The sequence below is a fragment of the Protopterus annectens genome, chromosome 4.part0, assembly GCF_019279795.1.
Source record: "Protopterus annectens isolate FY-2018-M chromosome 4.part0, PAN1.0, whole genome shotgun sequence".
NCBI lineage: Eukaryota > Metazoa > Chordata > Ceratodontiformes > Protopteridae > Protopterus > Protopterus annectens.
Window position 1 is genome coordinate 346226058 of NC_056733.1, and position 12500 is coordinate 346238557.

The following is a 12500-nucleotide window of genomic DNA, read 5'->3' on the forward strand; positions in this document are numbered from 1 at the left end:
ACATGTATTTCTATCTGCATGCACAAATAGATGAATACATACAAACAGACACACACACACACACACACACACACACACACACACACACACACACACACACACACACACACACACACACACACACACACACACACACACACACACACACACACACACACACACACACACACACACACACACACACACACACACACACACACACACACACACACACACACACTTCCTCACCTCCATGATCGATGCTGATTTACTTGTCTGGTATCCTTTGTGCTAATGTATCCATTGACACTGGAGGTCTCCTTCACAGGGTCAGCTGCACTTTGCACCACAGAGTTCTTTGCTTCAGCTTTGTATGTTAAGTAACTAGAGGTTATAGCACTGCAAGAAAAAATAAAACAATGAAAAGAAGAATAACAGATCAGTTCACAGCGCATGCCTTTCCATCAATATGCTACCCTCTACTTCAGAAAATTATAACATTTTTTTTTAATTTTCTTTTTATTTGATACGTTTGTTAAGTGGGTAGGCATATGAATCTAAAATTGAAAACTTTCAGACTTGACTTTGGTATACAGCAAAATACTGCTAGGAACATATATTATTTTGCTTTGTTTCATGGCAGCCACTCATAAATAATTTGTTTCTCAGGTGAATTTAGATCAAATGGCAGCTACAGAGACTATCACTGCCACCAGGATGATTTCCGCAGGATTTGTTCTGGATGTATGGGTTCCAAAGTGCTCTACTTTAACAACTTGGGTATGAAGGAGAACAGGGAATGTGGATTTTGTGATTTTTGCTTTGTTCTTCTAACATGTACTCTTAGAAAGACTATAGAAGACATGAGTACAGGAAAAAATACCATATATGATACACACAAGTTAGAAATTAACATACAGCCCAGACACTGAGTAAAATAATTTAAAACATTTCATACAACTAAGAAAATGCACTTAGTATGTAGAATGAAAACTCTACACTGTATATCCCACACAGCATTACAAAACATATAAACTTTACTAGACTAATGACATTCCCCCATGCATGTCCTTAAATGCACTGATTATATATTGAGCGATTAAAATGGGTATATGGGTTCAAATCCCACTAATGATAGAAATTCAGTACACTATTCTGAGAAAAAAAAATTATATTTTCTTCAAATATCATTCTTTTTCCAGTTTTATACCACATTAGGTATGCAAATTTATGATTTTACTTTATAGTTTTATGTTGCCTTCCTTGCTTGGTGAACATTATATTTTATGTTTTGTGCTTCACTTCATATTCTGGCAGAAAAAATATGTTTATCAAGGTGGATCGTAGAGACAGCCCTTCACAGTGTTTTTATTTTAATGGAATTTGCAGTTTATAGGTCTTAGATAATACTCATATGTTGTATATCTTTAGTGCTTTAAAATGTTTTTTACTTAAATTGTGCAATACTGATAAATACATGGTGATAATATACTGTAGATGGCTATACTGAATTACTGTACTGCTGTGTCATAAGCGACAAAATGTTATGGAGAAAAATGTTATTTAAATTATGTAGGCAAACACTGGAACACTCTTCTCTTCAGTCTGCCCATCTCAGACAGCTATGCTTTTAAGCAAACATCTAATAAACTTTTCATCAGCAAATAGAAACACAGCTGTGTTACAACATAAATATTGTATGATGTTATCCCTCCATGGCCTTTACTTAATAATATCCACGTTTTCATTTGACAGCATAACCTAGATATAAGCAATATTAAATGTTTCAGCTAGATTTGTAATATGTATGCATATATAGTCATTTGTTTATTAATAAGTAGATATGAAATGCATTAGCTTAGCTAGATTTGAACTTTTCAGTTTATAATTTATGTGTATGTCTATATGGATATGCCATATATGATGAGATTTTTTGTATGGTATTTACCCTTCTGGTCTTTCACTCTAAGTGAACATGAATAAATAATAAATAATAATGATTTCTTATGATTTTCCTTAACAGTAAAGAATAAAAAACATCAGCTATCATCATAACATTGCTAAAGGCATGGCTCATTCCACCCTATTTTTGTTTGCTGAATCTGAACATCAGCAACGTGGCTGCACAATTTTTTTCTATAGTGTTCCCTTTATTTATACCCCATGTCCAAGACTGCACCAAGGTAGTTGGTCAGGGGAAGTAGAGCAGAGCAGCCTAAAGTGTCATATACACTGGTCCTGCATGTCAGGGAGGATTGTTCCACTTGGCCCTAAATGGGGGGATTTAGGAATGTGACACTCATCACTCCAGTGACATTAACAAATTCCATCCCTCTCCCTCAGATCTGGTGATCTGTCTTCATGGTTGTGGCACATCAATATCACCATGGGTGTGTCTGCACAGGACTTCATAAAAGCAAGGACATGCCTGACATTGAGACAGACCTTTAATTCTTCCACATGCGGAAAGAGAAATATGAAACAATTATTTTTCTAAATGAAGAAGAGAAAAGGATGAGAACAGAAAAGAGTCTGTCCGCCCCTTAAGCCCAGTTACTGTAGTTTATTATTTTTATCCATCTTAGAGGCCAGGCCACCCATTTCTTTCTACTGTATTTCAATTTACAATAGTTTAGTCCTACCCAAATGGTGGTTAAAACATATGCTGATTTTACATACACAGCTTCATCCAGCAACTACTGTCTGAGTAAAAAAATAATTACAGATGACTTTGAGGAAATACTATTTACAAGATCGCATTGCTTCTCATGGTGCTCAGCTGAACTGAAAAATCATCCTTATGTTTGTGTTATCTATTTCCGGCATGATTCAGTCATAATTTGCTGCCTTTTCTGAGCACCTTACACTGAAAACTGAAGTTTTACTTTATTTGTCAACTAAAACATTTTGACTGTTGTTTGCATTGCACTGCTTTGCCATTACCTCCCTTAGTTCTACCACTATTGGAAGACTCATATTCAGCTTCTCATCTGCCATTGATGTAGTGCCTATTATAATATCCAAAACAAATGGTAAAAAGTCACACAGACAAATCATTTGGTATAAACTATAAGAAAGACCCAGCCAAGCTACAGACTTCATTGTGTAAACCTCCTGTAGTGGGGGGCCCACAGTATTCAGTGTAAGGTAAAAATAATGGCTTTCATTTATATATATATATATATATATATATATATATATATATATATATATATATATATAGTGTGTGTGTGTGTGTGTGTGTGTGTGTGAAAAATTATACACATATTTACTTACATACACACATATATATATATATATATATATATATATATATATATATATATATATATATATATATATATATATATATATATATATATATATATATATATATATATATATATACAGACATACACACTCACACACACACACACACACACACACACACACACGCACACACATTAAGAAACAAAACTAAAAGGATACAAACTGGCTTAAAGACTGCACCACAAAACTAGATCAAAAATATTTAAACAGTTGCACAATAAAATAAAAGGCATCTGATAATGTGAAAAGCAATAAAATGTATTAAATTACAGTAAGTAATTTTATCTCACATCAAATAAATTAGATGTCTTCACACAGAGACTTCATCAGACTATTCTGAGAAAGATTCTATGTGATGTGAGTCAAGAACACTAGCTTTAGTGCAACAAATGTTGTTGTTTTATACATTATTAGTTGCAGTTTAGTTTCTAGTATAACTGTTTAAACTGTTTTTTGGAACATATATAAATCAATTGAGACCACCAGTCTTATAACAAGAGTTCACTAGGCTAACAAACATACAGGCCTTTTTAAGCTTAGGCATGCATCACAAATCTCTGACAAGTTCTGCTACCCTTGATAGGTGTAAGCAGTGCTTGAGAGATGAAACATTCACAAGCTGGGGCCTAGGAGCTGAACAATTTACAGGCTGCCTGTGTCCATTAGAGACATATGTGCCAAACCATGGATGAGTTTCCTGTTCCCCATCCAATTATCCAGGTTGCACTAGAATTGGGTTGGGGAGGAACTCTGCTTCAAAAGATGGCGAGCTTGTTTCAGAGATGGGGTAATCTCTGTGATATATATCTGTCTCTCCGTTTTATCATGTAAAAACAAAATTAAGTGCATGTACTTACATGCCAACGTTTCACGGTTTAACCATAAGTACAGAAAATGCCTTTATTTCAGGTTTACACTTTGTTCTTATACCTCCTGGGAAATGATCTCGTTTGGTACGCCTCCCTGGATTCATCTGCCTGCAACAATTTTCACTTCCACCTTCCTTCTCTTTTTTCATTGATTGATTAACTCCAAACTCAACAAACAGCATATCTGGTGCTCAGCCAAAATCTTAAAACAGCAAGAAAACACCAACAGATTGACATGAAAGAATGATTTATCAAGTTCTTTTGCCCACTGTGCTACTCTGGATACCCCGTCCCAATCCCAAAGTGCAATGACTAAGTGATCGGGCTTCTTACAATCCTTTTCTGTATTAAAGTCACTAGCTCATTAAGCATACCTGCTCCCACTAATACACAGGCAGTCAATAAATCACTGTATAAATCAGATTTGTGAGTCATATTTGGGTTGCATGTAGTGGTTGTTAGCCTAGTAAACACCTAGGAACCTATGAAAACAACAGTAACTTAATAGAAGCAGAGTCGATATAAAGAAATATCACATCATTTAAAGTGAACTCTGTATAACATTGCTATAGACATTATTTACATAACTGTTATACATTTTGGTTTGCTTGTACTCTGTGGTTGAGACCATCCAGCTTGAAACTATTGGATTCAGGGCTGTTATATAGGTTGCATGCCTAAGAGAGGCCATCTGCATTGTGATGGCTCAATTCTGGATTGCGTTACATTTGGGCTTTGAATGATTGTAACCCATTTAGAGCAGTTAAGACTCTTGCCCTCTCCATAGCATACAGATGAGATGTAAGTATATAAAAACTGCAAAACTCATTTCTTCTTTTTAGCCATCTGTTTACACCTAGAGTACATTACTCTTTTTGTCAAACTGGACATTTGGCCTATTGCAATAGGGCATGCTAAATGGCTTTTGTCTAATCTTTAAATAACTTCTAATCCATTTCTGATAGACTTCATCCCCTTTGTGCTGAATACCTACATGGATGCAAGATGGGTCATAGAAGACCATCACATTTCAGTTATAGTTTATAATCTTCTATTGAAAGTAATTCTACCCAGCACGCTATATATAATATTTTTTCTTGGAAATTCTAAAAGAGTTTTCTGTGTCTGCATTTGAAATTCTTTATATACAAGTTCATGCTTATTTAAGGGTATTTCATGGTAAATCTTAAATTTATACTACCATTGTGCCTTAATAAATCTCCTGCTGCCTGAACTGAAAAGAATCAGCAAAGGGGACCTCATGGGGAACATGTTTGTCCAAGTCACATTCATTGGTTTCCTTTTTCCAGCCATAACCTGATTCTTTATTTTGTTCTATGAACAATAAAGGTGAAATTAAGCCCCTGAACATGATCCACTTACTCAAAACTGTCAGAGGTAGATGCGGTTGTATTATATTAATATAACATTTTTTGAAATACAATCATCCAAAGGGCTGTCAGCATTATGTCATTCTTATTTTAATCTAATTATTAACAAATTTCTACAGCCTGTAGTCTTATGAATTGTTAAGACTAAACATATAGAAAATGTGTTCAGGCTGTATGAAGTATACAAGGTTTCCAACAGAAATTGAGGCAAACAATCAAACCCAGGTAGAGAGGGCTTACTGTCTGTTATTGTTTTACAGCAGCACTTGAGTACACCAGGGTACCACATCCAACAACAAGCTCCATATGAGCCATTACTATTATAAAAATACCACATTGCTGCCTAACAATCAGTCTTTCAAACCTGAATGAAAGCAGGTTATGGAAGTATTACTGCTCATTTCTTTCAAAGCTGTTCATGTTACGTTTCAGAGGAACAGAGGTTTTCTATGGCAGTTAAGGATAATTAAATACATGCCATGGCACATCACTGGAAAATTAAAACCAAAACCCACTAATAGTATAATATGCTATATTAATGCTTAAGTTTTAATAACATAATGTGGTATTCCTAGACATTATGTTTGCAAGTTATAATAACATAAAATGCACTCTAAGAGGTTACATTTAATAGCTCTGTTTATAATAACCTGATATGGTTGCCTTATGGGCACATTAACAAGCAAGTTATAATAACATTATATAGTATTCTATCAGATTATGTTACTATATTTGTCATAATGATGAAATATGTCACTCCCAGGTATTACGTTAACAGATTAGTTTATTAGCTTTGGAGGCAGCCTAGCATATGCGTCTGTGTTGGCTTGTATTACTATCTCAGTGAGTTAATAGTAAACATGGTAGGCCAAGGCAGTAAACTGTATGTGATAGATTTATTTAACCTGGACTGAATTCTTACAAAGCAGACTTGCTTACTGTCTGCAAGTTACTTAGTCAGACAAAATCTCCCACATCACCAGTGAAGACAGACAGTCACATCAAACTGGTCATAGCCAAATAACAAATAGATGAATAAATAATAAAAAAGAATGGAAACTCCATATTTCTTGTTCCTGTAGACTGCATTGTTTTTGAAATGCCTTTTTTTATTTCTAGTTCTTTTCAGCTCATTTATTCACTAAGAAAACTTGAATAACCTGACTACTAGTTTTCATATTGATGGTTTTGTTTTGCTACTGTATAGCAAACTTCATCAAATGGTACTAGCATATCTAGATGTGCCAGTTTAAAAAGGATTTACAACTTAGTGAGTGAAAATTAAGGTAATTAAAATAATGAAGCCATGAAAGCAGACATATTAAGAATTGTACTTCACTCTGGGGAGTCAAATAAATGCCCAGTGTCAATAATTTATGGGCAGGAAGAGCTGAGAGTCAGTGCTTACAAACCTTGGTTTCTCTCTGATATAGTACATTGATTGTTGGAATAGAGGTATAACAAGCAAAATATGAGACAGCAATGCCCAGGAATATAATCAGAGTCAACAAAACATTAGAACAAAAGTATCACAGGCTGTTCTAGCCCAATTATACAGATTGCTAATAGGTTTAAATGTCTGAGTGCCTGAGCACCTGGCCTGATCATTTAATTTCCAAGGAAAGTTATACATAACACCTTAAAGGTGAACATAATAAATAGCATGGCATGCTGCTGGAAAATGTATAGTCTTCCCTGATGAAGAAAGACCAACAACAAAATGAAAGGAGAGCTACTGTCTCAGATAGAATATAGTTTGCTCCCTTTAGCTGCTGCATCCCCTAAAACAAATATCTGCTTATCCTGTATAATAGACTATACAGATTAATTCTAGTAGAACCTAAAAGACAACAATTTAATTTCTGTTCAGGAAAGATCAGACTTACTACATTTACACTGCTATTTAAACCTACAATAATTAATTACTGTCTTCCTCTAACCCATAAAATGGTCCTCAATCATTACTTAGGTCAGTTGTTAACAATTCTTTAATTCTTCAGAGCATACACTACTAATTATGCCATCTCAGTGCTGAAACCTCAGTCTGGGACTCATTAGTGTCCTACCTCAGAGAATGTCCATCACTTAAACCCTGGAAATCATTAACACCTACACTAAGTGTACACCATTCTGAGTGAACAGACGACACAAGCATAACTTAATCCTTTTTCCTCCTATTTTTAGTTTTCCTGCTGATTTTTCTGCAACCTTAACTAGCAATGGGAATTCATAAGTATTAGCACAAACTGCAGACTACATGTGCACTTAATATAATTTATCTGAGTGACTAGAAAGCAAAGAACATCTGGTAGGGATGTTCCTGAACAGAGATCATGTACAGTTAGTGTGCACTTAGTGTAGGCGTTTAATTAAAATATGTCTGCATTTCTTTATATGACATACTTTTACAGCTTGCCTAAACCTCTTTCACTCTATTTTTAAAATTCTTATTATGCTTAATAAATATAGCTAAAAATATAACTAACTTATTTCACTTTGAAATGGCCTAAGTTTGCTAAAATTTTTTTGCTATGGTTGTTTATGTATTTATTTATTTTTGTAGTAAGAACACTGTAAAGTTTTTGCCGTTGTATATTTTTTTAACTTTTTGGTTTGGGCAGTGACTAACACAGGTTCTGTTGGATCAGTCCTCATCTGTGTCTATCAAATAAAAAATAAATTAAATTAAATAAATAAATAATAAGTAAACTGCATGAAGTAAATATTAAGACATTATGACCTATAAGCAAGAACTAATTGCTTTAAATAACTGAGACACATATACTCGGAAAACTTAGGGCTCCTTAATAAACACTAATGCTATGTTGCTGATTGCTGTTTATGTTCTGGTTTATAAAGTATGTGTTCTGAGTGACATTATGCACTAGACAACCAAAATGTTAATATTTGATTCATCTGTTGTAGACCTTAGTGGCATTTGTAATGATTTGCCCTGATATTACCAGAAGTAAAACGTTTTTCTTTTTGATCTTACTTTATGAGCCTATAAAATCAAAACAGAAATTTATTTATTTGTTAACCAGGAAAGTCCAACTTGAAACAAAGCCAATTTTCAGCAGAGGCCTGGGGAGAAACACTCCAGATGCATATCTTTGTAATGTGGGAGGAAACCCACATGAACACAGGGAGAACAAGCAGACTCTGCACAGAAGGCATCCCAGCCAAGAATCAAACCAGAGAACTTCTTGAAGTGAGGTGACAATGCTACCGCTGCACCACTACACTGCCCAAAGGTATCATCTCAAAGAAATGCATCATATATTCATTCTGAAACATCCTGGATTGAAAAATGCTATAATAATTACTTCTGGTGGTATCAGGGAAAATAAACCCATGCTACTTGGAGGTGGGGGTGGATCAAGTGTCCATACAGTTCAGAGCTCAGAGTACCTTGGAGAGTAGTCTGTTTAGTTTAAGAAGTTGATTTGGAGGAATCTGAGGTTTGTTGGTACAGAGTAGTTTAAATTTTGGATTTTACAATGTGAAGCCTCTTGGAAAATTTCACTTTTGACTAGATAGAGTCTGACCACATAGTTTTAAAATGTGCAATTTAGTTAAGCAGCTTTGTTGTTTACACGGCAATATCACTGTGTCTATATTATTAATTCATTTTTTTTTTTATTCCTGATTTTTCTTATTCAGGATTTCAGGGACTGGAGCTTATGTTGGCAAGCAGCAGGTATAAGCAGAGGAAAATTTTGAATAGGATGCCAGTCAATTACAAGATTAACACACGCACGTGCAAACGCACACACACAAACACACACACACACACACACACACACACACACACACACACACACACACACACACACACACACACACACGCACTCAGTAATTCCTATGGGTATATTAAATAACACTATTTCACCTAACACTGTATCATTAAGATAAAATAAGAAAACAGAAATTCCAACAAAAACCCACATGGACCCACGCATGGCATGCGGACTCCACATGGATGGCTTGCAAAGCAAGACCTGAACTGGAGAATCAAACACTGTGAGACAGAAAAGCTAATCACTGCACCATTATGCAACGTGTGTGTAAGTCTGTCATTTAAAAATATATCAGTAGAAATATGCCATTAAGTAATTAATAGAAGAAAAAATGACTCAATTTTTGTAGAAAACTGTGTAATAGCATTTCTCTGGTGGAAAGTCAAAATTTGTGTACTATGGCATGCACTCTGTCAGGTCATGCACTTAGCTACTATGCACATTGTGTATTATAATGTAAAAGGCTAAATGGTGAATGGCTTCATCTTCCTCGGAAGTATGTCTAACCCAACAAAATGGTGATCTAAGGACCCTTACTTGACACATAAGCTGCATTTGGACAAGTAATAGATAGTAAGATATTGCAAGAAACATACAGAATTTTGTAATCCTATAATGGAAAACAGTAAAGCAAATATCCTTTCTTAAAGTAACAGCTGAATCGGTTATACAAAATTTAAGAAATCACAATACTTTGTATTGGTTATTTTACACTGTTTAACTGACTTTGTTACTAGAGTATTGATCTCCACCTCAGTTTGCTGGAAATAATGACTGCATCATAAAATTTATTGAGAAGAAAAACATACACAAATGTTTATGCCAAATGAAAAATATTACACAAGTGCTAATAGGGGGATTTTACTTATATATAGGATTAAGACTGGGTTTCCAATCATAACTTGTTTATTATTTATTTAAGACATGGATGCCATAAGAATTTTTTACTGAGGGTCAAGCTCCAGAGATGAAACTTGGCATCCACGTCAAAAACACATAATAAAGGGTTACAATCAGAGACCCACTCATAATTCTGTGTAGTACTATGGCACTTGATCTGCTTCATGTACTACCTAATGCAGAAAAAAGACTAAGAAACTATAGATGCTTTGAACGTTTTTAAAGCACATATCACTTCAAAAAGAACGTCTTTGCTTAATAATTCTGGACAAATACAAGAATAATGGAGGGGCAAAGGATTAAAATCGGGGACAGTTTGTTAATGTTGCTCTTATTTACTTAATAGAAAAATAGGTTTTGCAACAACGTGTTTTTTCTGAACAATAAGAAGTATGAAACTGGTGTCATTGCTAAATGACTGACTAATTCTATGTGATTTACCAGAAAATCAAAGATTTTACAAGGACAGGACAAAAATATGAGGCAAATTCAGGGATGTTCTACTAAATCAGGGACAGTTGAGAGCTACCACAGGCAGAAATGAAGTGTCCCTTAAGCTGAAGGTAAAGTAGCTTCTTAAAGCTGTTAGAGTCTTTATTCTACCACAGTTGTTTTATAAGGGTCCACTTCTTTAACTCGAAATTCTGAAATCCTGAATTTCAGTTTTTTGAATAGAGAATGTTGAATCCTCAAAATCACGAAACACCACAATCACGAACACTCACAACAACAAACCTAACAAAACACAAATAAATACATAACCCTCCCCCCAAAATAACACAAACACTACCAACACAAAACCGACAACACCACCACATGTTTCTGCAAGGGGATTTCAGTATTTTGTGTTAAAGAAGTGGACCCATTTTATAAGTATGGCAAAGTGAAGTTCAAACAGCTTTTAAAGGCTGTTTTATTTTCTGTCACTGTTCTTTCCCAGCCAAATCTTTGGTAAACACCCCTACATACTGTTACAATCATCTCTACTAGCAAGTGTACCTTTTCTTGTTGTTGTGTCTTTCGGCTTTTCCCGTTTAGGGGTCGCCACAGTGGAACTCCGGTCTGCTAATGATTGGCAGTAGATTTTTACGTGCCGAGTTGCCAGCCCTGATGCACAACCTTCAACGAAGGTACACCCATTCACGCATGTCTCCACACAGAAGATGCTCTAGCTGACAATCGAACAGGACAATGTCTTACTGTGAGGCGACAATGCTACTGCAGCACCAACACTGTACCTTTTCTTGATATTGGAGTATAATCTTGTCTCTACATATTCCACATTATAGCTTTGACTAATTTGTTTCAAACTAGATTAATGTAACATAACTAGTACTAAGCTGTACAGCACAGCTAGAGAGGATATGGTATGGATATATATACAGTACCATTTTTTTCATGCCTACAATGAAGGTTCACTGCTGAAGTCATTTCTCAAAAATAACTTTGGACCAACAAAATCAATGCTGCCAAACAGTCTCTAATCTTCTGTTTGGTGTTACTTCTTTATCTCAATAAACTGAGTGGAATACTGGCTCTGAGCTACGTAAAAAGCTGAGTGTAGTGGGCATTAAAACTCAGTGCATGTTGAAAGTATCACAGTGGGTATGCATACGGTATGTTCTCCCACTTAATTTACAGCATCTCTGCAAGGAAGTTCTGTGCTGAACCTCTCATGAATCTGTGTGCAACACAAGTCAGCAAATATTCATTAATAATCCATCCATGATTTCCTTATTTTGGAACAAGAGCTAATAAAAATCAAACCGCTCGTTTTATGCAGTTATGAAAAGTGATATTAGCTGAAACTACAACAGGATGCAGAACACTGCAACAGTTGATGCTTCTGCAGTATTCTTCCATATTAGAACTGGATCATTACTATGGGTATATATGCTTTTGCCGTTGTTTTGGAGGGAGCATAGACTACAGAACAATTAATATCCAACAACTCAGCCTGATTTGGGGTTAATAACTACTATGCCTGACATCAGTCTGAGGCCAGGAAAACTAAATGATATGGCCATGTGATTATATTCCCACATTCTTATTTTCAAAAAAATGTTTTTGTATCTCTGCCTTCGTCTTTCTCTGTTTTTGCTGCTCCATTTTTTCTTTATACAATAATATTCATTTTCAATACTAAACACATAATTACCGAATCCACTTTTTTTCTCCTTGCACCATTTTCTTATGTGTGCTAACCCTAACCCTAACCTGAAACCTACATATTGAGTTACTAAACACCTTTT

General features: G+C 35.1%; 1 protein-coding gene across 2 annotated transcripts in view; it reads right to left on the reverse strand.

Annotated features, from left to right (window-relative positions):
- SRRM4 (serine/arginine repetitive matrix 4) overlaps positions 1-12500 on the reverse strand; it is a 519623-nt gene that overhangs the window by 165392 nt on the left and 341731 nt on the right. For both annotated transcript variants that reach the window (XM_044068321.1, XM_044068322.1), the window contains exon 2: positions 229-378. In XM_044068321.1, coding sequence (XP_043924256.1) covers positions 229-378 — 150 coding nt within the window. The remainder of the gene's footprint in view (positions 1-228; positions 379-12500) is intronic.